At 40.5% G+C, this 27650-nt stretch overlaps 2 protein-coding genes across 5 annotated transcripts; one reads left to right on the top strand and one right to left on the bottom strand.

Annotated features, from left to right (window-relative positions):
* The first annotated feature begins 1558 nt into the window (after positions 1-1558).
* On the top strand, positions 1559-14291 carry PEX10 (peroxisomal biogenesis factor 10). 3 transcript variants are annotated; one of them, XM_073316849.2, is made up of 6 exons: positions 1559-1850; positions 3398-3478; positions 4077-4294; positions 5035-5210; positions 6789-6924; positions 12029-14291. In XM_073316849.2, the coding sequence occupies exons 1-6, from the start codon at positions 1601-1603 to the stop codon at positions 12095-12097; spliced, it is 930 nt and encodes a 309-aa protein (XP_073172950.1). In that variant the 5' UTR covers positions 1559-1600; the 3' UTR covers positions 12098-14291. The 3 variants fall into 3 exon arrangements, with proteins under 3 accessions (XP_073172950.1, XP_073172948.1, XP_073172949.1); XM_073316847.1 differs by having other exon boundaries at positions 1560-1850; positions 4077-4474; XM_073316848.2 differs by having other exon boundaries at positions 1561-1817; positions 4077-4474.
* Positions 14292-15096: 805 nt separating this feature from the next.
* Positions 15097-27599, bottom strand: RER1 (retention in endoplasmic reticulum sorting receptor 1). Of its 2 annotated transcripts, none has more exons than XM_073316850.1 (7): positions 27513-27599; positions 22454-22539; positions 21324-21428; positions 18347-18446; positions 17438-17516; positions 17194-17329; positions 15097-16224 (listed from the first exon to the last, which is right to left on the bottom strand). In XM_073316850.1, exons 1-7 carry the CDS (start codon positions 27583-27585, stop codon positions 16135-16137), a joined length of 669 nt encoding a protein of 222 aa, XP_073172951.1. In that variant the 5' UTR covers positions 27586-27599; the 3' UTR covers positions 15097-16134. The 2 variants fall into 2 exon arrangements, with proteins under 2 accessions (XP_073172951.1, XP_073172952.1); XM_073316851.2 differs by lacking the exon at positions 27513-27599 and adding an exon at positions 27403-27489.
* Between the last annotated feature and the right edge of the window lie 51 nt (positions 27600-27650).

The following is a 27650-nucleotide window of genomic DNA, read 5'->3' as shown; positions in this document are numbered from 1 at the left end:
TGTGATTTCTGTAGCACTGTGAATTCTGTGACCATGAATAAAAATAGTCAGCAAACACTGAGTTTCATTTCAATATTTGTTCAGAAAAAAAGGGACACATTTTTTCAACAAAAAAGTTCCTGTTTACCGGTCAACCCTAGCCACGCAAAAATTCTACCCCATCTAGGGGGCACTGCTCCTACCCACACTTCCAGTGTGGCCAACTCTTGCAATTTTATTACAAGTCTTGAGATATTTAGTGGTTTGGTTTTTTTTAAAGCCCTAGCTCCTAAAATCAGGAGAGCGTGTGAGATTTTTAAAGGAAGTAGGTATCTATGCCTCATGAGTTAGGCTCCTATTTTGGCATGAAAGTCAGTGTTCACAGTAATCATAAATTTGAATGAAGTCCATGAAGAGCTCACCTCACACTTGCCCTGTGTCAGTAGCTCCTATCCCTCAGGGCTAGGCCTGGCTCCCCACTGGTGTCATAACCTGGAACATGTGGTTGCACCACTACTCAGATTTGGCCCATCCACCCCCTGTAGATTGAGACACAGTAGCAGACGCCAAACCTGAGTGGGGTTGCAACCATGTGCCCCAGGTTACAACCCCCAGGAGCTGCCACTGCAGGGTGGGCTCAGTTTCTAATACCCCCAACCTTCTGTGATTCATCATGTCCCCCCACATCTCTGTCATGAAATTTACTAAAAACTTCCATGTCAAATTCATAGCCTTATTCATGGTTGCTGAGAAAAGCTTGAAACCCTGAAGAAACCACCTTCTACAAAAAAAAAAAAAAAAAGGGTGTACTTGTGGCACCTTAGAGACTAACAAATTTATTAGAGCATGAGCTTTTGTGAGCTACAGCTCACTTCATCAGATGCAATCTATCACCTTCTACAAGAGGCTCGGAAACTGGAAGGCAACGGAAAAGAACCCAAAGTGTATTCTTGAAGCAAATCTCATGTTTTTTCAGGGGGAGGGAGGCTAACCCTTGGTTTTTGAACGCTTCAAGTTGGCATCATTGGGTTTCTGTCACAGCAAACTTGCCCCCTGCAGAAAAGGTCCAGACACCACAGGTTAATAATATCTAGCTCTCCTACAGCACTTTCCATCCGTTGCTCTCTAAGTGTTTTACAAAGGAGAGTACCATTATCCCCATTTTACAGACGGGGGAACTGAGGCATGGGGAAGGGAAGGGAGTTGCCCAAGGCCACCCAGCAGGCCAGTGGCAGGGCTGGGAATAGAAGCCAGGTCTCTCGAGGCCCAGTCCAGGGCTCCATCCCTTAGGCCGTGCTGCCTCCTTACCATGGGCCCATCCTGAACGGCGTGCGGGCGCCGTGGCGTCTCTGCGACGCAGCCCAGGGGATAGGCAGGGTGGGCAATGCCGGGGGACATCGCCATGGCAACCCCCCCAGGGCACTGCCACGCAGCTCTGGCGGGAACGTGCGCGCGTCCCCCACACGCCGCGAGGGATTGTGGGTCCTGAGCGCGGTGGGACTGGGGCCGCCGGCCTGCTCCGCCCCTTTAAGGAGCTCTCGCCCCGCCCCTCTTGGAGGCGCTGAGATGACGCACAACGCCTGCGCCTCGCGAAGCCAGCACAGTGCGTCCACCTAGGCGTATGTCGTCTGTGCCAGCGGCCTACGTTATCTTCGTGACGCTGCGTACAGCGGACGGTGGCCGAGAGAGGGAAGGTTTCCTCCCGGCCCCACCCCCGCTGCTCGGGATGCCGCTGGCTCCCGCTGGGCCCGCGCACCTGGTGCGCTGCGGGCAGAAGGATGAGTTGTACCGGAGCGGCTTGCGGAGCGGGGCCGGGGCGGCGCTGCACGGGCTGGCGGGTGAGGGGCTCGCGTGGGCCGGGACAACATACCGTAAGAATGGCCAGACTGGGGCCAGGCCAAAGGTCCTCCCAGCCCAGTGTCCTGTCTCCTGACCGTGGCCAAGGCCAGGCGCCCCAGAGGCTGGGGACACCCTTCCTTCCCCATCCTGGCTAATAGCCATTAATGGACTCAAGCTCCATGAATTTATCCACTTCTCTTTTAAACCCTGTTATACTCCTGGCCTTCACAACCTCCTCCGGCAAGGAGTTCCACAGGTTGACGGTGCGCTGAGTGAAGAAGAACTTCCTTTTATTTGTTTTAAACCTGCTGCCCATTAATTTCATGGGGTGGCCCCTCGTTCTTATATTATGGGAACAAGTAAATAACCTTTCCTTGTTCACTTTCTCCACACCACTCATAATTTTATAGACCTCTATCATATCCCCCCCCCCCACGTAGTCTTCTCTTTTCCAAGCTGAAAAGTCCTAGCCTCTTTAATCTCCCCTCATATGGGACCCGTTCCAAACCCCTAATCATTTTAGTTGCGCTTTTCTGAACCTCTACTAATGCCAGTATATCTTTTTTGAGATCGGGGACCACATCTGTATGCAGTATTCAAGATGTGGGCTTATCATGGATTTATATAAGGGCACTAAGATATTCTCCGTCTTATTCTCTATCCCTTTTTTAATGATTCCTAACATCCTATTAGCTTTTTTGACTGCCGCTGCACACTGCGTGGACGTCTTCAGAGAACTATCCACGATGACTCCAAGATCTTTCTCCTGATTAGTTGTAGCTAAATTTAGCCCCCATCTTATTGTATGTATAGTTGGGCTTATTTTTTCCAATGTGCATTACTTTACATTTATCCACATTAAATTTCATTTGTCATTTTGTTGCCCAATCACTTAGTTTTGTGAGATCTTTTTGAAGTTCTTCACAGTCTGCTTTGGTCGTAACTATCTTGAGCAGTTTAGTATCATCTGCAAACTTTGCCACCTCCCTGTTTACCCCTTTCTCCAGATCATTTATAAATAAGTTGAATAGGATTGGTCCTAGGACTGACCCTTGGGGAACACCACTAGAGAGGTAGCTTGCGTGGGCTGGGGGGGAGGGGGTGCGGGGGTCTGGTCCCTGTACATAGTGCAGTTCCTGAGCTGTACCTGTTGTTTTCTCCCTCTACCCCAGGTAGGTTTATTGTCACCTTTCAAAGTTTGAGGCCTAGCCAGCCCTGGCTAGTCCATGGCCCCCCTTAGCCCTAACAGTCACTGTAGAGGCTGATGAGAGCTTTACTCATGGGTTTATTAAAAGTATTCCTGGCAAGTGGAATTTTGCTCATTTAAAAGGCAAAGATCATATTCTTGTGTTACTGGCCGGCTATTCAGGTTATTCAACCTAAAAACAAAACAAACTCCTCCCTCATCTTCTACCTCCCTTCCTCACCTTTTGCCATGTCTCCTCGTTTGAATAATGAAAACGGAGTAGTGTTTCTGGTGCACAGTGCCACAAAGTTTGGGCCATAATCACCACTGGGGTGTGTTTTAAATCCAAACTGTTTTTGGAATAAATTTTATGTTGTTAATCTTACCTCGTAGGTGCTAAGAAATGGTTGGAATGGAGGAAAGAGATTGAACTTCTTTCTGATGTAGCATACTTCAGCCTCACCACATTTTCAGGTAGTGTTGATAAAGTTTAGCCATTTGACATGGTTTGGGGGGGAAGGTTGAGGGTATCGTTCTGGTGTGGAGAAAACAGACTCTAATGTTTCTTTGATTTATTTGTTGGCTGAGTTAATTACCTGCTTACAAATGTTTAATGCTTCTGGGTTGCTGTCAGTATTGTAAACGTAATTGGGGGAGGGCGGGTCCTAGAAGTTTGGGGTTTTTTTTTATAGATGCTTCTTTTTGTTAAATGTAAATACGATATTAAATATTTGGTTTGTTTAAGACATAGCATTTATTTAAAATCCATGTGAAAGAACCCATCATTTATCATCTTGCTCCCACCAGAACTATTGGAAGAGTGCTTTCTGAAAACAGGGCCTGTACCATGAAGAATTATGCATCATGGTAGTAAGCTTGGTGTTTGAGTAATTGCAGGATTGGGTCCATAAAAGATTTACAGTTTAAACATAATGATCACATCATTTGGCACTGAAATTTAAGCCACCTTTGGCGCTCCTAAACATAGCATCTGTTTTAACAGGGCGTGTCAATAATGGAAATAAGAATGCCAGTTTACCCATCTTCTACTTTTGTCCGTGTTATCTTTCAGGTTATCAAACTCTTGGTGAAGAATATGTTAATATTGTCCAAGTTGATTCTTCCAAGAAGAGAATCCCTTCTCTGCTTCGACGGGCCATTTTGATTTCTCTTCATACTGTTGTGCCTTATTTGTTGGACAAAGGATTAATCCATCTGGAACATGAGTTGCAGATGGAAACTGGTGGATCTACAACCTTGCAGAGCAATGGTCTATGCAGCAGGACTTTGGTACGAAGCTGGGTGCAGAAACAAATTGGCAGGCTGACAGAACAGCAGAAGAAAACACTTTCACAAACTGTGTATGTCCTCAAGCAATGCATCCCCCTGCTCCGTAGGCTGCATCTGGCAGTATTTTATATAAATGGCATCTTCTATCACATCTCTAAAAGGATCACTGGAATATCTTATGTATGTTAAAGAATTCGTTGATTGAAGACACTTTTCTTAACGTAATGTAGTATTTTGGCTTCAGCAACAGTATTGCATGTAAAAGGCATGTAGAATTTGGCCTGTGATGATCAGTAAATTGGGCAGTGCCTAATAATTTTAGAGAGAGTTTTCAATAATTCATGAGAGGGGGTCATGTTTCCCCCCTTCCTTTTATTGATCACTGCTAACAAATCTAGATTAATTAAAGACCAGTTCAGGTCCTAATGTAATTCTAGAAAACAAGTGAATCTAGCCAAAACTATATTTGGGGCACATGCATTCATTGCTAGTATGTGTGGAAGCATCGGTATTTAACTGGTGTGACTCTATTGTATGGGAAATCTGATGTGTGTAGTCTTATGTTTGCATTTTTAACTGCCTTTTTCAAGCTAGTGGCTTAATGTAATGTAAAACTGTGTTGCCTTTGGGAGGAGGTGGTCAAAACTGAGGTACTAGCAGACCGATGGTGAGGCTCATTACCATCTAAAAGGTCACATTTTCATTAATTTAGTTTCTCTTTTCCTGTGTGAACTATGCAGCTTCGTGCTCCAGGATTGCCTGGAGATGACCAGAGCGTTCGATCAAGTTACAAGCTTCTTGGGATAGTGTCACTGCTGCATCTTGTACTGACCGTTGGTGTTCAGATCTACAGCTTCCAACAAAGGCAGAGAGCAAGGCAGGAGTGGAAACTACACCGCAACCTCTCATATCCAAAGTATGATGTTCCTAACTTGCTGGAAAGGGGGTGGAAGCAGGAATAATTGTGTGGGAATTTTCTTATCTATAACTAATGGGAAATTCTGTGGTGGAGCTCCACTCACAGCTAAGCACCAAGGTAACATAAATACTATAGGGTAGTGGAAGGGACTTCTTCGGACGCTATGTAGATAACTGCTATACATCTTCTGTCACTAATGAGAATGTGTTCAATTACAGTAGCTAGATAGGAGCAGTGTATCTTTATTATTTAACTGCATGATGTTAGAAATATTTAACCATTTTATTACTGCTTTCACCTGTAGTTTTAACCTCTAATATTCACCAGACTCCCGTGTTGGATGTCAAGTTTTCCTTGTCATTTTATAAACTCTTTTGTGTGTATGTGATAGGACCTAGGAGCCCAGTCATCAACCAGGATACCATTGTGCTAGGTATTGTGCAAACATATATAACAAAGACTGCCCCAGCCCCAAAAAGCTTGTAATATTGTAACTTAATGTGAGTAAAAATATAGTTGGTCTCAGTCCTCCTCCTACTGGCAAAATGTAGCAGAGGGTATGTCTATACCTTATTGCATTTTAAAACCCCTGGCAGAACGGCTCAGAGCCCATGGCTACAGACTTGCTCAAGCTATGGCGCTAAAAAAGCGGTGTAGATAGCTCTGCAGCCCCACCCCCTCAGCTTCAGCGCCCGAATTCTAGGCCCCCCCCCCCCCCGAATGTCTACATGGCTGTTCTTAGTGCTGGAGAATGAGGCAGTAGTCAGGCTGACTCACTACTACAGGTTTTCAAACAGTGTCGATGTAACTACATACATCTCCCCTCATCCCCACAATTGGCTTTAATTGTCCACTTCGTTGAAAATCTCAGCTGACACCAGGGATTAAATGGGTTATGACGACTGAACTACTCTCTTCTCCAACCAGAGGTGGGCTGTTCAGGGCAGGATTGAAACATACTTGCACTGCAGAAAGGTACAACACAGGCAGCAGTGTATCAACACTTCCACCTCACTGGCCTTTCCCTGTGACCCTTAGTGTCAGGCCCTGGACTCATGTAGGGCAACCCCTAGCATCCTGTGTCGTGTTGTCCCTCTTTCTCCACTCTCAGTCACCTGTGCAGTGTCTGGGCTATTTTGCGTGCTGTTGTTACATCAAAAAAATTTTAAAAAAATTGTGACTAAAAGGTGTTTTCAAAATTGCACATCTGTCACTTTTCTCAAACTTCAATTTTAGCAGATAATTACCTTTTCATAGACTATTTTTAAATTATCAAATAATTTCACAGTCGGATAAGAAAAGTGTTTCCTTGACACGAGTGCTCCTATTCCTTGTCCCCTTCACTAGAAGAACAGCATGAATTATGGTCCAGGTTGTCTTGGGCATCCCAGACTGTGTTCCTTGTACCTCATTCTATGTCCGTATCACTGACATTTCTGAAATGTTTTTAATGAGGGGAATGTGTATAACTCTTGAGCATAAGTGGATTTGTTTCCATACATTGTATCAGTAAGGGTGTTTTACATATTCTGGCTGTTACATTTTAGTTTAACTGTCAATTTATTATTCAATCAGAAATCAGATGGAGGAAAAATCTGTTATACGCAGTTCCCGATGCACATTGTGCTTGGAAAAACGTAGGCATGCAACAGCCACTCCCTGTGGCCACCTGTTCTGTTGGGAATGCATCACGGAGTGGTGTAACACCAAAGTAAGTGGGAAAGAGTTGGCTTTGAAAATGTGGAAGAACTATTGCATGATTATTCTAGAAGAATTTTCAGGCTCTGTAGTAAACGAAGCTTCCAAGACTCAAAATCCCTATCCACATTTTGGAGGGGCCTGTGCTTGCCAAGCTGATCTGTTGACTTGAACTGCAAACAAATGTGTAAATGTTCTCTGCATTACAGTAATGAGGGAAACAGGACCTGAGTGTGGTGTTTACAGCACCGCTCTGGCTACCCAAACTCAGAAATGCTGTTGAACTTTATTGAAGCTGTGAACTTCGATAAATTGTGGGATTAGTCATTACTTACATCTTGAGATGAGGGTTCCAGTCCTTACTTAAGTGAACCAAGAACATAAACTGAGTATTATCCTGGAGACCAGGGAGCATTTGTCCATATTAAACCACCATATAAGTACAACTGGAAAAGCCCAGGAGTGGTGTAGGGCACAGCTGACAGCTCCATCCTGGACTCAGCCTGTTAACCCTTCTTTTTCATGGGCCACAACATTTTGTTCTACCTCTCATACTTTTAATGTCCTAAATAGTTGCATTTTGCTATGGATTAATTTTCTGCGCTGTGGCTTCTTTCATGGGATGGTGGTAAGCTTCTTCATGAAAAGCAAAGCTTCCAGTAAATGAATCATAGGGTGGTATTTACAAATTAAAAATGTCTTATTAAAACATTTAGAAAATAAACTTCATTCTACACATGCTTCTAAATTGATGAACAAGTCAATACATCAGTTAAGTCCATAGTAGCTTAAACAATGTGTATTTTCATGCGACCAGGGAAATGCATTTATCCACAGGGCAGCTTGTCTCAGAGATTTTAGGGCATGTCTGCCCTACAAGAGTTACAGTGGCATAGCTGTAGCACTTTAGCATAGATGCTTCCTACAACAACAGAAGGGATTTTTCTGTTGCTGCACCCTTGAGAGGCAGTAGCTAGGTTGACGGAAGAATGCTTCCGTCAACTTAGCTGTCTACAGTGGCCCTTAAGTCAACCAGTGAAACTTCACGCTCCTGAGCACTACAGAGAGCTAGGTTGACTTAAGTTTTAGATGTAAATCGGGCCTTAGTGTTAGCTGACGTGTTACAAAATTATCTGTCTCCATAGAGAAGGATCCAACCCTCCTGATCTTGTCAGTTAAACAGTATCTTTCCCAGGCTCCAAGAATAGTTTGTAAACTATTACATGGTAGCCATAATCTGTTCTTAACCCTTTTCCAAACAGGAAAAGCTGTTTGGTGACTTTGTGTGGGTAATAGGTTGTAAGTTATCCTTTGTTTTGTCCAACCATTGATTGACTTTGGCACATCACCCTAGCCATGTGGCTTAAAGGTTCCTTTGTTTTGTAAGCCTTTCAGGACAAGTATTTGTGCTGAAATGAGTTTACAATAGGCCAATGCATGATCTAACCGTGCTACTTGGGCATCAGAGTTTACTACATGCGGACACTGACTTCAGAGGATAGCCTATGACCATTCAGAAAAGTGAGATCCTGGAGTAGGGAATATTGTTTGTATATCATGTTGAGTGGGCCCTTTAGAAGAGCAACTACCCCAGATGTCAATTTTTCCTAACCAGTTAATTGTATTCCCCTTCTGACAACCCTGCCTTATCTCCCACCCCCTATGTGTGCACTCTACAAGTAAAGAGCTGCCAGAGCATAAAACCTGGTGGAAAATGCAGTACTGCAGCTAAGTTGATCACATAGAAAAGTATGCCTTTCAGGCCCAGGTATTTGACTAAGCACTTCTTCCTTGGATAATCCAGGGTTAAGATAGATGATAATGTAAGAAGTGCCTCTAAATGCTAGCACTCCTGCCTCTCAAAGCCAAATTCAGCCTAGCTGTAAGCGGGTGCCATCCATAGATACCACAGGAGCTGTACCTGCTTACAGTAGATGAAAGTTTAACCCTCAGTGATGTCCAGTATGGTATCATGAATCCGATTGTTCATGTATTCCTTTTCAAACCTTATTAGCCCTTCTATGGCTGTGCACAATATAAACATGAGCAACTCTTGCAAAACAGAAAAATGGTAACTCAGCTGTAGACCCCTCTTTTCCTGCAACTGAGTTAGCTTTTAGTGTACATCCAACACTTCACTACCTATGAGACTGAGCTCTCCTACTTGATGATAGAGCCTGGTGAAATTCCTAGATACTAAGTTCACACTCAATAGCCTACTCAATAGTGTACACCTAGAGTCCCAAATGGAGAGTGCAACCCAAAAACCAAAACTTGTTCAGAAGACTTCTAATTTTGTACCTTCAATCAGCTGTAAATACAAAGATCTAGATATCCACATACCTAATGGTGGGTGGCACATTCGAGGCAGTTTTAAATAAACAGGCAAAGACATGCTTTGTACAATACTAGCATCTTTCCCTAGACAGCTTAGTGAGTAGTATTTCACAGTGAAATCAGTCTGACAAATGCCTCATTAGGTTTGAAGTCCATGTTACAACTTACTTTGAATCAAGTAAATAGATTTAAAGTATTTCTGATCAAATGTGTATTACCAAATTTTTGGAAGTTAAGTGATTCCAGACTACTATAGACTTAGTCAACTTCTCATCCCCTCATCCTCTTGACTTCTTAACCAGGAAAGGTTAGAAGATAACTAAGCTTTTCTATCTTGAGAGCAAATAGTATGCGAGCTTCAGCACTTTCATGGATGCTTACAGTAATTCTGCCATAGGTTGTTAATGTCTCTTGGATCTGCAAATCTTTCCCCTGTGCTAGCACTAATTATGGGTTTAGTGTCTGAGCTCAGTAGCCTAGCAAAAGTGATAGCTATCTCTGTTTTAAGAGTAGTAAACATGTAGTAAACAGTCTGAGCAAAGGAAAGTTCATGCACGATGGCTCTTACACACTGGCTGTTTGCTAAGGATCAGTCTCAAACATTTTTCAGCTTAGTTCATTAGCAAGTACTTTCTTCTTTTAAATGGATGGCCAAAAAAAGATGTATGGCACTTGTAAGACAAGATCTGAGTGAAATCCAAAGATGACAGATGGATCTCAAACAATAGCAATAAGCTGCCTGGAATGTTCAGATGGTTCAAGCAGTCTGGCTAATATATGGCACATAACTTTCTCTACTGGCCTACTGAGTGCATCACTGACAGAAAAACCAAAACTAGCTTATAACACACTGAACAAAGTCTGTGTATAGGTTATTTGAAAGCACTCTTTGAAGAAGATTTAAGTGAATAAGATAGTCTGAGTTCATGTACAGCTACAAATAAAATTATCTTGAACATAATGTGCTGTGAGAAGGTATTTTAGCGTATAGGAAAACTGGATTAGTTTGTAGTTAACTGGACATTTCAATTCTGGAGTTAGTGGTCTTAGAGGGCAAGCCACTGTGTTGCAATAGTAGCCTACTTGAGCTACTGCTTTTGATGGACTTCCCAAAGGAGGACTGTTTTGCCCACTGAAGGAGGTTGATTCTAGCTTGTAGATGGCACAAAAATTCTTCATCTTAAAGGGCTAGGAATCTGGCCTAACATGGTAGGAGCAATCTGCCTCAGCAGGCGGCAGTACTCATGTGCATGTAACCTCATCTGACATCATTTAGGGCTGTTATAGAATCTGCAGGGTTCTGTGTTAGTGCTTTCTGTCATTTTATATTGGAACACACCATTTTCATTCATCTTCACATGCTTGTAGGGTAGCTTCTGTGAGTTTTTGCCTCTGTAGTTGGCAACCATTTAAGTACAACTCTGCAGCAATTTGGTTTTTAAAAGCCCAACCCTGTAAAGTAACCATGTTTACATAGCAGCCAGAGCTTAAATACAGTAGTGGGTAATTCAGGAATGCAAAAACCCTCAATGTTGTTATAAGAACTTTCTTTAACTTTTGCATTTTCTAACTCATTTCTAGTGCACATGTATACACTCCTAGTTGAGCTATTTTAATGCATTCTTACAGGATATGCATCGTGGCTGAGTTAATGCAACTATTAGGATGTGTTACTGAGAGAATCCTAACTTTATTTTGCTTTAATATTTTAGTAATTGCTTCCATTTGTCATCACCAGCAACTACAGATTTACTTTGTGATCTGAAAGCTGCCTTTCATAGTAACTGAAATAATGGAGCAAATTTTTCACTTCAGAATGAGTACATTGCTTTCTAGTTAACTGGGACTCTTTAATGAAGATTTGCCCATGCAATATTTGTTATATGAACAGCCGAATTAAGATCTCATTGCTCATGAAGCACCAGCAAACTGTTTAATATAACAAGTATTTTTCTCTCTCATGCTTGTGGAGCTAAAGAATGCAGACATAAGTGATCTTATCTAGAGGCTAGAGACCTAAAAGCTAGCTGAACAGCCAAAAAAGACGAAGTATGGTTTAACTTGTTGGAAAATACTGTTGTTTGGGTAATATATTGGGTCTTTCATTAGACATAAAAAAAACAGGGAAATTATTTCATATTATAGAAAGAGAAAGGATCACTTCAGTCCTCTGCTATAGCTACAAGTCAGCTGGAGCACTTGTGTAAACCACTAGCCTCTCACCTAATCTAGGTGGTCTTCCCTTCCACATTGTACCAGAGAACCTTCATTTATCTCCCCTCTGAGAATTGCTTACATCTATCTTTACCAGTAGCTTGACTTTTTGGTTTAAGTTCTCAAAAGGCGGCATTTAACACTTGTCACTTTTTTCAGCATTTTCATTTAATGTGACAGTTACTGCCTGAACCAAGTAAGTTCTCTCATGTGTTCTTCCCTGAGGCAGTATCTGAAGAGGGTTTATTGTCTACACAGCTAGTAAAGGTTCACCTTGAGGGGCCACTGTAATGTACAGCTTGTTCATTAACCATGTGTTATAAAGCTTAGTAAGGTCATTTCCTGTATTAGTAAAACATGGTCATTTAAATTACGTGCAGTTAATTTGAATAGAGGATAGTGCTTTATACAGTTAATCTTGTTCTAAAAACTAGACTGAAGGAAAGATTAGTGTTTAGGTGGGGCTACTCATTTCTTTGTTTAGATTCCTCCAATGTGCTCATGTTTGTTTATTTTTTTAAAGTGGCTCATTAGCACTTGGTAACTTTAATCTTTCCTTTTTGTAGGCAGAGTGTCCATTATGCAGAGAGAAATTTCATCCTCAGAAACTGATCTATCTGCGACATTATCGATAACTGTATCAAACCACTACTGTTGCCCCTGACAAGATCCTAAGTTTATCTATCCTTATTAGCCAACAAAGCCATAATACAGTTTGGCTTAATCAATGAGCAAGATTTTATTTTGAGCCTAAATCTTTTTGTAAAACTTGTTTTTACGGCTTGTAAAAAGGTGATGCTTCTCACTCCTATTACAAAATAAACTTGAAGTACTTCAGTCCACTACCTTTTCTTTTACTCAGACCTTGACCTGCCATATTAAACACTGTTCCTAAAAATTGCTTAGAGCAAGTGCTCTAACCTTATTTATGCTGTTTGTCTGCATTTCACTTTAATCAATGAGGAGGCTAGAGAATGAGGATATTAAGTAGACTATTGCCCTTGCAGTTAGTTGCAAACACTGTCGGAGGACTTAAATCCAAACAACCTTTCATGGCATGCTTTTAGTATTATGAAACTTTTAGGATTAAGACTTGCATATAAATGTTGGATCCTTGCTCCCTTCCTGTTCTCCTAAAACTACAACAGTCCCTGCTGAAGCTTCAGGTGGAAACAGTATGTGTGTATATGCTTAAAGTAGAAGAAATTAAAGTTATGACTAACTCCAGTGGAAATTCTCATAAGAAATATGAATCCTAACAGCACCATTCTATTTTTACAGCATAATTAGGGTTAACAGTAAGATACACTTCTCTGCTTCAGTTTAAACTCTAATTCCAATAGAACGTGAGCACACCTTGCACATGTAACTGATGTAAATGGAACAGTACAGTGAAAAGTGCTGAAAATTAGGTTCATTTATGTACCACTTAATTTGTTGTTTCTCACTGCTATCGGAAAATACTGTCAGGTCCCTACTGTCACATTTAAAGTAGTCTAGCAATTTAAATTAGATTGTTTAAACAGTTTGTTACACAGTAACATAGAGAATGCTTTTGTATACACTAAGTTTTAAAATAGCTTACTGAATGTACAGTTGTAAGAACAAGTTCAGTAATGGACACTTCCTCTAATAATCATGAAGAATTTATATTAATTCATTATATATACACAGACTGCAGTGTATCTTCCAGTGCCCAAAATTCAAGATTAATAAACATCACACTCCTACCCAGAACCCATCCTTTTTGGCAATAGGCACTATGAACTCTGCTGATCACACATTTTATAGTGCAAATGAAGAGGGATGTTTACAAAAGCATCACTGCTTAAGATTTTTTTCCAGAAACCATTAGTGATTCAATTATCCAAAAATCTTAGTGTTTGGGAGGAAAAACATAATCATCTTTCTGCTCTCGCATGATAGCTAAAGGTATAACTCATATTGCTATTCACATGCTATCTGAGGGGAAAAATCCAGAATTCATCAAGTTTTTGACATGCATAACAAACTATTTAAGTTTTTCACTGAAGGTTCTAAAGGTTAAAAAAAAGGGAAATACCATATTAGCTCTTGAACCCAACTAAGTTGAGAGCACTTCTGTTAAAATAACTATATTGAAGAAATCCTGGCCATATAGGCAAGAGTTATGGACAATCTCTCCCTAAAAGCTCCCATAGTTAGTTCCTTCCCCTCACATACACAGAAAGCCTGATAGGGGATAGGTACTGATATATGCAGAAGAACAAGACTCTTAACTCTGCTGGATAAGTGAGAGAAGTGAAATCCACTGAATACCCTATCCCTACCCTCCCATCTTTCATATCAAAGGCTTTCTAGGGAAACCCCACCTGAACTTAACTGTCAATGCAGCAAAGGGAGAAAGGTGGCCTGAGCCAGGACTCAAGGCATATGCAGCTTTAGAGATCACTGTCAACACATTTAATTACACATAGAAACATGTAGCAAGCTATTGCTGATGGTAGAAGTTGGATAATGCTGCCAAGAAAAAAGGCAGTTGCAATCTGCACTAGAGAGTTATTCTTGTATCTGTCAAGATCTAGGTTTCTTCAGCCAAAATTGATGAAGGCATAGAACTTAACACTAAGAAAACATTTAAAAGTGGTTTAAGAAAATGCCTGCATAAACAGTTTAGAACAGTTCACTCAACCACTGCACAGGTTGTGTGTTTTTGTTTGTTTTGTTATTTTTAAGAAACCATGTTTCAGACTTGTCCACGCCTGGGCTTGGGATACTACTCATTGTTTGAACATGGTTAAAATCTCAGTGCATAGGGGGCAAGCTACTGCTACCTACAACAACAGTAAAGGAGAAGGTATTGATCATGAGCTGCCACTGAGAGAAAACAGCAGCTGAGCAAAGGAACTACATTTCAAATCTGCAATGACAAGTATATTCTTTTTTACAGTTTTAATAGACAAGTCCCTAATTCACCTTTAGGGCTTGATGTTGAAAGGGAGTCAACCAACCAGTTATTCTGTGCCTCCAATAATTCTGTAGGTAAATGAATACAAAGACAATTACCATTTTTACATATCTCCCTGATTTTCAGGCACAATGAGAAGTGAAACTACAAAAGTATGACAGCAAATTGTAAGGCAGTTTCTTAAACTCAGGGCTTTTAGTTTTTCTTGGCAGCAACAGTGTTCATGATTGGCATGTGATAAGGGCTTACGGTTATATAGTATTTTTCATCACATTTGCATGACACTTTAGGTTGAACAAAGTTTACTTTATAAAAAACACTGGTTTCCACAGTGCTAGTTAAAAAACATGGGACATTTTTCAAGATTACAGCAGGCTGAATCTAATTAATGGTGTACAGGGTTTCCTGGTGGCTTTTCATTCTGCACAAGCAAACAACAAGGGTTCCTTTGTACGCGTTCCATAGCAAGAATCAGTTGAAGCTGCTGCTACACTATGTAGTGCATTCAAAGGATTCGTCTCATCCTAGCCCCTGAAATATAATTCAACTGAATGATCTCTTAAGAACTAAGTAAATGTGTTACTTGAATAAAATAAGAGGAACATGTAAGTGTTGACACCATTTAAAATGGCAGATCTATAAATATTATTAGCCCAATATATTTTATATAAAGATGACTAAAACAAGAAAGGGGGACAACTGTCTTTTAATAAAGTTTGGAATTAAAAAGTCACTTAATAAAATTGTTTGTAGCTGTATCACATCAAAAAGTTTACATGCAGGTCATTTATTTCTATATTTTTCATAGAAAATGAAAAGCTGTTAAAATCCACAACGTTTGTCTGCTATGGCCAGTTTGGGTGTGTTCTCAAGGGGCTGCATGAAGCAAACTTAAGTTAATCAAAAAAACCTTAAGTATCAAAGAAACAAGTCAAAATATTCTCCAACTAATAATTAAAATATATATATTTATAAATTCCAGGCCCTCAAAAGAAATCATGATAGTTTAAGAACAAAGTTTTGAGTCATTATGAATGAGCCCAATTTCAGCATCTGCCATGAGATGCAATGGCGAAACTGGCATTAGAACCTAACACAAATGAGTTTCCTTATGAGCTATATTAATCTTTATTTCCCCTCTGCAAAAACCAGAATTTAGGATCTTTTTTTAAAAAACCCTGTCTACTCTTTACTAACTTGGTTACACTCCAGTGCTACTATGCATGTACCTTGTCGGCTGAAATTCTGCATATATTAAGGCCTATCAGACCTGTGTATGAACTTAGCACACAATTATGAAGCAGACAACAGCATCACGTGTGCCACCTTACTATTTTCCTCCACATATGTGCACAGCACTTCAGGGTCATACTGGGCAGGAACACTATGTAAAAAAACCTAATTGTAGCCATTAGCCTCCCCAATGCCACAATGATTGCAGTGGACCTTGAAAGCAACACGATCCCAAATCAATGGGATACCAAAAATTCTCCAACTTGTTATCAAAGATAAATTAACCCAATGCAATTTGGTTAGAATGCCAGTTTCTTCAAGAAACTGATATTTCAGACAAAAAATAGAAACATCCTCTTAAAAATGAAAATTCAACTGCTTTGTCACCACCCTCTTAATTACTTTATATGAAGAAAAAAAGGCATTGTTACAATGGCTCAAAACCGTTCTTGTAGTTATATGTAGAGTCAGTCAACAGGCTCAATTCAGCTCCTAGCTAGCGAAGGTCTTTCCCATGTCTTCCTTCCCTTTGTATTTCCTCTTGCCGTGTGTGAAGGGTATATACCTGTACTTTACCATATGCTGTAAACAAAAAGACATCACTTTAGTTGCTAAACAGAACTGTTTGACAGATCTAATATTTCTATCAAAACAAAATAATATGCAGTTTAAGCCACAACACACAAAGCTCTTCAGCATAATCGCTAATTTACAACTGATAAGATGTACAACGTTTAATTTCAACAACATAAGATGCCATTTTCAGTTACAAGTTACACAAAGGATTTAAATAGCACTATTTTCCTGTATTATTTATTAGTATATACTATGCTGAACACTTTAAATGGGGTTGTTTGAGAGTTTGTACTTTGAACTTCACAAAAAAAGATACACAGTATAGTATAGTCATGATGGTTAATCAAGGAAGGATTAAGCAGTATAAATGTATTAACATAAATCCCTTAGTCTTCACTTTACAATCATGAACCATGAATCATTCTACCCCAAAAATTTAGAATGTGACAGTTTCAAAATCTTTATTTTTAATTTCCATTTACAAGCCAACAAGCTATAGAAAACATATCAAAGCCAACCTGAATTACTTTGCTGTGTTTGTCTTTTTTAAAATGCCAAGTTTTTCACAACACCCATCACCAATTTGAGATCCCAACTGTCAGCTTTGGACATTATACTGCAGAAATGGCATGGATGAATGGTGCATATTATCCATTATAAACACCGAATTTACTACTTCAGAAGATATTATTCTGATAAATCTGAATCCTTTGAAGAATGAACGTAAGGGGGCTAACAATTTGATATCTAGGTGTCTAAGCTGATTTGATTTTCAGGAGTATTGAGCATTTATATTTCCGATTACAGTTTGTGCTGAAGAATGCCTAAGGTTAGGTACTTAAGTTTAAAAATATTGGCCATGCTATATATACAGATAAACATCCACAGTGCTCATTTGGCTGGCAACATGGAAAGACACTCTTAAGCAGTGATATTTTATCCTCAGAAAGATTCAATCCAATCTTAGCACATTACCTTGATTTGTCTCTTCATAGTGATACAGAATAGCATAATGAAGTACATCACAAGGATTGGCCAGAATACCGGAACGTTGAAAGCCTCAAAGAATGTACATACCATTGCAACAAGGATGCCTTTAGTAGCAGAATGCCTTAAAAATAAATTACATAATTAATCCCTTCCACACAGTGGAAGCGATTTGACACATTCATGTAAATGCTTTTTATTTTTAAGAGAATGGGCACATGTATCTGCTCACCAGAATTTAAACTCTGGCAGCCTTCTAATGAAGGGTCGAAATTCCTCATTTTGTTTTGTGGGTAATGAAGGACCATCATCTGGATAAAAAAAGCAAATCAATCTTTTAAGGTAAATCATCCCTTAATTGAGTCTAGTAACGATTCTGTTCTTTCCTACTGTCACTATTATATACAAAGTCTATCTCCAGAACAGAATAGTTCCTTGCAAGAGTTCAAGTTTCCTATTTGGATAAAATTGATCACAGAAGGGCGAATTGCTATGCTTGATCAAATAATGTTTGTTTTGAGAGTGATGCCATATTTTTATATATATATATATAAAAATAATATATGCGCAGTGATGTGCTGGCCGCTGTTTCCTGCAGCTCCCATTGGCCAGGAACAGCGAACCGTGGCCACTGGGAACTGCGGGTAGCTGTGCAAATGTAAACAAACTGTCTGGCAGCCCACTAGCAGATTACCCAGATGGGCCACAGGTTGCTCACCACTGTACTATACACTGAAATGTAAGTACAGTATTTATATTCCAATTGATTTATAATTATATGGTAAAAATGAGAAATGAAGCAATTTTTCAGTACTAGTGTGTTGTGTCACTTTATATTTTTATGTCTGATTTTGTAAGCAAGCAGTTTTTAATTGAGGTGAAACTTGGGAGAAGAGGTATGCCAGACAAATCAGACTCCTTGAAAGGGGTATAGTAGTAGGAAGGCCATGATTAGAGACCCTTCCTGCATTGTTAATTTTTAAATAATTATTACAGCATAACTTTTAAACTCAAACTCTGTTCTCACTATTGAGAATTTTCTATATTCTCTGAGGACGTTTGTTCACGTGAAGATAGATGAAACTGGTTAAGTGATTTGGAAAACAGTTTATGTTCAAAATTATAGTAATGTCCACTATACCTGAGTCTTCCATTAGAGAGGGATCTACCTTTGGCGACAAGAAAGCTATGAAGAGATTTAGGTGGTAGATTCCCAAGGCATATGTCACAATGTACCAACCCTAGGAAAGAACAACAAACAAAAAAAGACTGAAAACTTCACAGTAAACAGCTTCAAATACTTGTTTATCAAGACCAGCACAAATTGTTTAACCTGTTTTTGGTTTCTTCCCCAATTACTTTTTTATTTGCAAGTAACAAGATTTCTGGACTCAGTTTTAAAACAGTTGACATACAATGGGTGAAAGACACTCCACTTGCATGAAACCCAAATATTTAGGATTTGTGTGAATAGGTAAAAAACCACCCATGCTGATCTGATCCAATTTGGCAATTGGTTGGTTCCTATAACTCAACTTCCCTTTTTGTCCAGTATTTCTTACTATAACAGAGTAAGCTAAAACTTTATTATGGAATGTTTCTAGCTACTTTCACTTACAGCTACAAAAAAATGACTAAATGAATTAAAGGGCATGTAAGCAAAGCAGGAAAAATAGGAAAGTTTAGTTAGGCTTGAAATTTAGTTTAGATTTTGTAAATTAAGTGTTTTATAGAAGAGTAACAACAGTTAAGATTTAATTATGTTATTTAATTGAAAAAAGATGCTTAGGATGTAGGGAGTAGTGAGACTTTCCCCAGCAACGAGAAAGATTCAAAACACAACAGCATTCGCTAGGAGCTAGTAAGCAAAACACCACATTGTTTCTTTGTTCAAGCTCAGAGAAGCACAAAAAGTACACAACCGCAATAATAAGATTTTTGTAGTCCTTGCATGTTTAAGGATCTATGGTGTTTAGTAACCGAAAAGGATATCTGCCACTTTAAAAATAATTATTTTTTAAGCCAACTGTGTCCCTTTAAGTAAAATCTAATTTTTGATAAGATGCAAGCATAATGCATTTTGTCTAAGGAGAGGAATATTGAGTAATACATCATTAAAATAAGGATGTAAGGAAGTTACAGTATAGCAGGGATCTGCTCCAGCAGCTTAAACCGGAGAGGGCAATTTGATAAGAAAAGTAAAATAAAGTCCCTGAAATGTTGTTATAAGATCAAATATAATTGTCCTAGACTTCTATTTTAGAGTTCATCCAAAGTGTGTTAGTAAAACAGCTACTCACAGCAAATAAACTACACTGGGAACAACAGTCTAACAAGTCTCTGACAGGACATAGTTATTTCTAGATATAGTTGTCAGTTTGTAATGACAACACATTAGAGAGGCAAGGTGGGTGAGGTAATATCAAATCAACTTCTGTTGGTGAGAGACAAGCTTTCAAGCCACACAGATCTGAAGAATTGCATGTGGTGCCAAAGCTTGTCTTTCTCACCAACAGAAATTGGTCCGATAAAGATAGTGCCTCACCCACCTTGTCTCTCTAATATCCTGGAACTGACATGGCTACAACTACATTGCATACAACACTGTTAAAGACATTGAAGGATTACATCACAATGCATGGATATCAGAGTGTATCTCTTTCAACTGAAGAAGTCACGGCTGAATAACCTGTCCTCCTTTGAGGGAAAAAAAAAATATAAAGCTCTTAACATACAGATAACATTGCCACAACTCTTGGTTCATTCTCCTCCAACTTTTCCAAAGGCAGCAATACCAGAATAAATTGTATTGTATTCTTTAGATAGGCACCTGCATATATTAGCCTTTGAATGATTCTCAGTTTACATTGTATATAACTTTGCAGAGTGCTGGGCACTATCAGCTCCTGTTGACCTCTATGTGAGTTGAGGGCACTGGTGCAGATCATCTCCTATGAGATAATTAGTGCCTCCAATTCCTACAAAACTCAGTAAGAGTTTAGGACATTCCATTTCAAATATTTCCCAGACTGGGCCCTAGGAGAGGAATACTAACGCATATGGGCTATATAGCTAATAGCAGCCAAATTTTACATATGAAAACCAAGATTGGATCATCTGACAGTTCTTTCAGGAAGGAAAGTACCCAAAGAAAGTTCACATAAAAATTCAAGTGCTCCAACAGTTATGATGCTGTTAATCAATTTCAGAGCCTCCTGCAATTACTTTTGGTATTATTTTCAGGCTTAGAGGTTTTAATCTTTAGAAGGCCACGCACTCAAATGGGACATTGCTGAAGTTATCAAAAGTATGTTACTCTTTGAATATCACTGAGCAACGAAAAAATAATTGCACTGTTGCTTAGGGCAGCTTTGGGCATACTGGTTCTAAAGGGCTTAACTGAATTTTGGATTGGCATGAAATAGAGAAAACAGGTTAGTGGAGATGGAGTCTGCTGCTTGCCAGTGATGGTAAAATAGCAGTAATGCAGAAATTCTTCATAGGTTCGGTGCTAGGAGAGGAATGCTGGAACCTGAATGAGATGCAAAGGTTGAAATAGGAAGCTAAAACATGAACAACAGAGTTTTAAGAGGTTTATTATGCAATTTCATTAGAACGTGACAGTGGCGCTTCCCATCTTCTCCTGCTACAAAACAAAACAACCAGCCTTAACCATCCCTTTTAAGATTGCGTTTCAGCCTAAAGTTTATTAATATGATGTAGCAGCTCAAATTACTATTGCTATTAATTGGAGGAAAAAACAAGGCACTTTCACTTCACACAAGGATACCAAAGCTTGTGATTATTTTTCCTGGGAAAAAAATGAGTAGCCAAAAAAAGACAGGCATATGTACTTGACTATTACTCCTTCATGACACTGAAAGTAGCTGGTTTAGGAATCTGTTTATTCTACCAAACTTTTTTCCATCTTGAAGTTATTATTTCATTCCATGTCTATGCATGTAAACTTAAAATATTCTTACTTTGACCCATATGATCCAATATTTCTTAGCAAGTGTTTTAGTGAAATGGATTGTTCAATCTAATAAAAGAGTATTCCTTTTACAGTTACAGTGTTATTCTAAACGTGACAAATGCAATAAATTTAGTTTTCCTACCTGTAGTAGATAAACTCTAATCATGTAGATAAAACTCAGACCCAGAGTTACAACCCATCGTACTGCTGTATATGGAGTAGATTTGTCTAGCCAGGATTGGTAGATCTAGAATGAAATGTAAAATGTTTTACACACAAACTTGGTTTATTATAGAGTAATTTAAATGACTATCAGAGAGATCACAAGTTTTAAGGGACATTTTTTGGTTACACATCAGTTTAAAAGATTAAAAACATTTTTAGAACTCAGGTTTACTTAGCATTATTTAGACTGGTTACTTGCTTACATTCTACTCAGGTCACACTTTGCTAACAAATTCCAGTTTCACTTTCATTTCTAGTCACTCAATTTCCACTTCTTATGCACTAGTATGCTGGCTGTCAGTTTAAAGTTGTAACTAGAGAAACTGATTTTTTTTCACTTTCATAAATAAGTTTCCATTAATTTTGTGTTTAAATCTTTTGTTACAAAATCAGATTTTGAGCCCGCGCTACCCAGAGGACAAAAAAGATTTTTGTATGGCTATTGGAAAGCGTGTGTTCTAAAAATCATTAGCAATTGTGCCTGTATAACTTTGAACATCGTAAAGGGAGCAAATGTTCAGAAAGTGCTGAACATCTGCAATAAAAAAAAAACAAAAAACAGGCTTCTTTAAGGTGTTCATCCAAAACTATGTGCATCCAAAAATCACGTCACTTTTAAAAATTTGTGTACTATGTTGTCTAATCTACATAAGTACTCATGGTTTAGTAAAAACGTAAGTTTTAGCTTTTAATAGCAAACAGTAATGCTTGAATTAATTATGGTTACACGAAGCTTTCTGGGACTGTCTCTTCATTTGAGAGCAACTAGCATGTTGAGGGCATTAAAGCAGTAATAAATATTCATACATACTGTTAAACATTCAAATAGTGATAGAGACATTAATTAAATTATGTATTTGTCATCATGGTTATGAGACCATCAATTTCTAAAAAGCAAACTCATTTTAAGGAAAATGCTTTTTGAAGTACTCAGTAACTTAATTATTCCTTTTACTGAAACTGAAGGCCATGAGTTTAAAAAAAAAAAAAAACCTGTATAAATCCAGTGACACTAGTTCCCAACATGATCTCTCACATAAAACCAACCTGTCCAAGTCTTGTGAAAAATCTAAAGACCACTGAAGGTTTGCCATGAACAGATTCTCCAATACTGTCCCCTTCGGACATTGTTGCTGTGAAAACAAGACATTTATATAGAAAACACATTAAAAATGAGAACTTAATATAGTGAAATTTTAAGATACTTTACATGCATCAGCATTCAGGTGTGTGATTTCACATCTTGCTGATTTGATATCTTGTTTGAAACAAAAAGGTATCTTCTGTGAAACATTTTTAAAGACAGGACATTCATTCATTCTATTTCAGGGGAAGTGTCAAGAAAGGAAAGGGTTAAATATATTTTACAAAGGGAGGGAGAGGATCCAAGACATTTTTAGGAAAAATTACAAACAGTAAGTGACGCAAGAGATCTAAGTGATAGTCTCACCTTGATATGCCAGAAATCAGAGTAACAATCTGGAAACAATAATCTGGAGATGATGTACTCTGATACTACCCTCCCCCCCACCTTTAGCCTTTAAAAGTAAACTGCAAAACCAAAATTTAAGAAACCTATTTAAGACCCCTCTCCTCCCAGAATTAGTAAGTGACTACATATTTAGATAAATTCAATTCTGGCTTCTGTTCTTTGGGCTCCATCCAAGAGCTGGCATCATAAGCACCTAAACATTTTCCTGCACTGTTTGAAGCATTTGATGTTGTCAGTCATATCTTTGCCAAAATTAACATCTCAGCAACAGTGGAAAAATGATTACCTGTAAGAGCTTATATTGCCTTACTCCCTCTCACATGGTAAGAGACAGGGCCCAGAACTCAGGTGAAAAACATTAATAAATGCAATACTTTTGATTTAGGATTCTCCTCCACTCCTCCAGTTAAAAACATACAAGCTCTGCAGTTTGCTTTAAGACACAAACAAAATCATATGGAATCTGAGCAGTGGCAGCAGATGTGCCACATCACCAAAGGTAATACCTCACACTACTTCCTGGATTCCCATCTGTGGTCAGGACTATGTTGCTCTATGTGATAATGGGAGCAATTTCAGCTCTATAGTAATTAACATTTAGAGAGTGTTTTTCATCTGAAGATCTTAAAGCAATACAGATGGGTGAAGTATTAGTAAACCACAGAAGATTAAATTGTATTAAATGCTACATTATAGTGACAAATAGATGGAAGGAAGCTCTCAGTCCTAATGACAATCTGGAGATTTATGAAATGTTATAACTCTAAATTTCTCCCTGGGTGCATGGTAAAAATCTGAAAGCTATGTATTATCCCTCTTTTACATGGGAACAATAATCAGTAATGGGAAGGAGTCCCTATCACAAGATCAGAGGTAAGAGATTGAGAGTGAGAATCCAGAACTTCAGCCCCACCTCAATCCTAGGTATACCAAAGGAAGACTCCTAATATTTGACTATACAAAAGTGTCCTTTTGATATTCAGGGCCAAAGAGACGAAATACATTTTTCACCTCAGTTAACTCCACAGCGTGGGGAGAGGAAATACCATTATAGAAACTCAAAAATCCAACATGCTTTTATTCGTAAGAACTTCCTCTATTACCACTACCTTATTATTAGTTTTGAAACTTTTTCAAACCTAGTGAATCTAAAGCAGAACCAGAATGGCTACAAAGACGGAAATGTTTCATCATGGAAGAAATGTTTCTTTTCTGTCAATGATACCAATATTCAAGTATCTTTAATGTTCTCACTATATGCTTTTACTCAATCATCAATGGGACTTGGAAAATCAGATCTGCAATAGGATCTAACATCCCAATCCTGCACACAGTTACACACATTAGGGCCATGTCAACACTAACACTTATGTCAGCAAACTTTTATTGCTCAGGTGTGTGAAAAAACACCCCCCGAGCAACATAAGTTTTGTCAGCATAAGCACACGTGTGCACAGCGCTATGTTGGTGGGAGACGCTCTCACGCTGACATAGCTATTGCCATTCCTTGAGCTGGTTTTAACAGGAGAGCTCTCTCCTGTTGGCATAACACAGCTACATGAGTGCTCTTACAGAAGCACAGCTGTATTGGTACAGCTTTGCCACGGTAAGCTTGTAAGTGTAGACATGGCCCAGTAGTTCCGTTGAAATTATGCATGAAGTTAAAGACACCTAGTTCTTGCAGGATTGGGGCCTTCTTTTGCATTCTGTTCTGCAATATGGGTAGTAAAGAATTTCACATCTGATTAAGTGGTGATGATTATTCAATTTACAAAAACAAAAGTGCTTGGATGAACATCTAATAAAAATGTTTTTATTATTCCAGGGATAGATCTGAATGTCTATAGTGTCACTGAAGTTTTTTAGCACATTCATAGTTTTAAAACCAAATAAGTATATTTTCCTGATTTATGTTGTTATAAACCTCTCTCAATGCATTTTAAATAGCATAGGTTTGAAATATGTAACATAATTTCCTTATATGAATGTTAAATAGTTAAACATACAAGTGGCAATATTACAAAACTTACCGAACATTAGTGGTTAAAACTACAGTATCTATTCCTGAGGGCTTTGTGCACCTAAAAATTCTGCACATAATTTTTTTAAATTCCGCAAATTTTATTTGTCAAATATATGTGGAGGCTCCAACATGGCACTGGGGAGCACAGGCCACTGACAGCACAGAGGTGGGAGATCAATGCGCAACTCCCCCCACCCCGGGAACACGGACTCAGCGGGGAGGCTGCACCCAACCCTGACGTAGCACAAGGACTGGGCCTGCCCCAGAAACACCCCAGGGCCCTGCCCCTCCATGCCAGGTGCACCAGGTGCGGGCAGGCAGGTTCAGCATGGCAAGAGCCAAGTGTGGAGAAGCTTAGTGGGGGGGATCCAGGTGTGGGTTGAGAGGGTTCTGTGTGGGGCAATCTGGGTGCAGGCGGTTCAGCAGGGATCCAGGTGCAAGGGAGATCTGGATGCGCAGGGGACTGTTGAGGTGTTCTGGGTGCAATGGTAATGGGACTTGGCAGGGGGGTCCAGGTGAAGGTGCTTGGGGCTCAGCAGGGAGTGGGGAGGAGGCGTGGGGGAACAGAGCTCAGTGGGTGAGTCTGGGTGTGGGTGATCCAGATGCTGGGGGAGTGCAGATTCAGGTGCAGCTGTTGGGGGCTCAGTAGGGTGGGGATCCGGGTGGCTCGTTGGGATGGTCCAGATGCAGAGAGTGGGGCTCATCAGGGGGGTTCTGAGTGTAGAGTGGGTGAGGCTCAGCGGGAGGGTCTGGGTATGAGGGCATCTGGATGCATGGGGATTGGGCGGATGGGGAAGAAGCTCTCTGTTCAGGGATCCCTACTTCTGCAGCTGAGGAGGGATGGGTGCAGAAAGTGGGGGGCAGGGGAGTTTGCAGAGCTTCCTGCAGCTGGGGGATGGTCTTACTGGGCCCCAGATGCCATGCAGGGGAAGAGGAAGTCCCGTCCTCCCCAGCCCAGCCAAGACTGGCGCAGGGTAGGAATCATGAGCCAGGTCTTCCCCAGTCCTGCCCCCTACCCCACAGTGATTTACGTCTCTGCCAGCTGCCCTGAGCACCTGAAATATACTGCTGGGGAGGGCTGGATGACTACTCTTGTGACTTCCCTTTGCTTCACCGCCAGAAAGTCATTTTTCTGCTAGGAAGCAAAGAAATCTGCAGGGGACATAAATTCTGCATATTTCAGTGGCGCAGAATTCCCCCAGGAGTAAGTATCTCAAGAAGAGTGTGTCTTATGAAATTTGCTTTGAAAAGGGTTCACAATTTACAGACCTAAATCACAATTACAGACCTAAATCATATCTGAGAATTGGAAATAAGGGTTAATTTTGATAACACACCATGATAACAGAGCATTAAATTTCCTCTGTTACTTACAGTGAGATGTTATCAAAATCCAGCACTGTAAATAAATCAGTAGCCAGGGAGTAGACTGAAATTAACCTAATGAACTTAATAGAGTTCGGAGTTTTAAACAGAGTGCTACGCACATGAAATATGGCTCTATAAAACTGCTGTTCCGCCTGAAAAATATATCTATCTTACAAACACATGAGCTAGAAGAAGTTACGTTGTCTAGTTTACTAGGCAAGCACTGTTCACCCCTGAATTCTGAAAAAGCAGGGTCTCTTCCTTGATCATTTTATTTTAATTTGTAATGAAGGAAGAGATGAATGAAACTCCAATAGCATGCACAGTGTAACTAGGCAGAGAACTCTCTGAACATTGGGGAATTTTTCTGACTTTAAAGACAAAACAAGCAAATAAGAAGAACTGAAAAGAAGGATGCAGTTCCCTGTGCTAGTAGAAGAGCGTACCTTCATGTGCAATAGCCAAAGATGTTCTATTAGAAGGACCAGTGGCCAGCCAAAGGCACAAGGCAGCCCCGTTGGTCCCAAGTTCTTTAAAGCATTGCAGCTTACTTCTGGTTTCCACCAAGCGCAAGCTTTCCTTTTACAACAGATTCGGTTCCTACCCTCCTACCTCATGCACCTGGCCCTTCACAAATACATTCCCAGCAGCAGCTCTAGGACACCTCTACCCCCCGCCCCACTGTCGTTAAAGAAACGAACGTCCACGGGTGCTCAAGGTTAGTTAAATCTTGACCCTGACTAAAGGAGGCAACGCAGGACAGAGGGGACTCCGTGAAGATCACAAGTAAACAACGTGAACGCTCCTCTGAAGCGGAGGTCAAGGAGAAGGAGGCCCCGGACTGGGACCGGCCCCTGTGGGCAGCGGGAGAAGAATCACCGACCCGGCTCCAGGGGGCCGCACGGGTCCGACCCGGAAAGCTCCCGAGACTCCCCCGCCTGGGGCACGGAGCGCCTCACCCGCCCCCCCTCCACAGAGCAGCCCTCCCGCCCTCGCCCGTCACACCCCGAGGGCCGCTCCCCCCGCCCAGCCCCCCGGCGCCGCTCCCGACGCGCCGCCTCCCGGCTCTCCCGGCGCCCTGTGCGAGAATCCCCGCCCCGGGGGACACCTCACCATCCCCGGCCCCGCGGCCGCCTTACGGGGCCCAGGCCGCATCCAGCTACTGCCCTGGGCCCGGCTCGCTCCCGCCTCGGTCCCGAGGGAGGGGGAAATCGGCTACTCACGGGTGCCAGAGCCGCTGCAGCCGGGGACAGGTCTCTCCTTCCGCCTTCCCCCCCCCACCCTCCACCACAGCATCCAATATGGCGGAGGATGAGGCCAAGCCACCTGTTTCCGCTTCCGGGGCGGGGCCGGAGGGGCCC

The sequence above is a fragment of the Lepidochelys kempii genome, chromosome 18 (assembly GCF_965140285.1).
Source record: "Lepidochelys kempii isolate rLepKem1 chromosome 18, rLepKem1.hap1, whole genome shotgun sequence".
Taxonomy (NCBI): Eukaryota; Metazoa; Chordata; order Testudines; family Cheloniidae; genus Lepidochelys; species Lepidochelys kempii.
The sequence above is the reverse complement of the archived record's forward strand: the minus strand, read 5'-3'. Positions and strand labels throughout refer to the sequence as shown.

What these genes read in the sequence shown, in the direction of transcription:
- PEX10 (XM_073316847.1), top strand. Translation starts at nt 1,601, where the DNA reads ATGTCGTCTGTGCCAGCGGCCTACGTTATCTTCGTGACGCTGCGTACA. An exon ending in CAGCCTCACCACATTTTCAG is followed by an intron (nt 3,479 to 4,076) that starts GTAGTGTTGATA and finishes GTTATCTTTCAG; the next exon opens with GTTATCAAACTCTTGGTGAA. An exon ending in GGATCACTGGAATATCTTAT is followed by an intron (nt 4,475 to 5,034) that starts GTATGTTAAAGA and finishes TGAACTATGCAG; the next exon opens with CTTCGTGCTCCAGGATTGCC.
- RER1 (XM_073316850.1), bottom strand. Translation starts at nt 27,585, where the DNA reads ATGCTGTGGTGGAGGGTGGGGGGGGGAAGGCGGAAGGAGAGACCTGTC. An exon ending in CTGCAGCGGCTCTGGCACCC is followed by an intron (nt 22,540 to 27,512) that starts GTGAGTAGCCGA and finishes TTGTTTTCACAG; the next exon opens with CAACAATGTCCGAAGGGGAC. An exon ending in CTATGAAGAGACAAATCAAG is followed by an intron (nt 16,225 to 17,193) that starts GTAATGTGCTAA and finishes TTTTGTTTACAG; the next exon opens with CATATGGTAAAGTACAGGTA.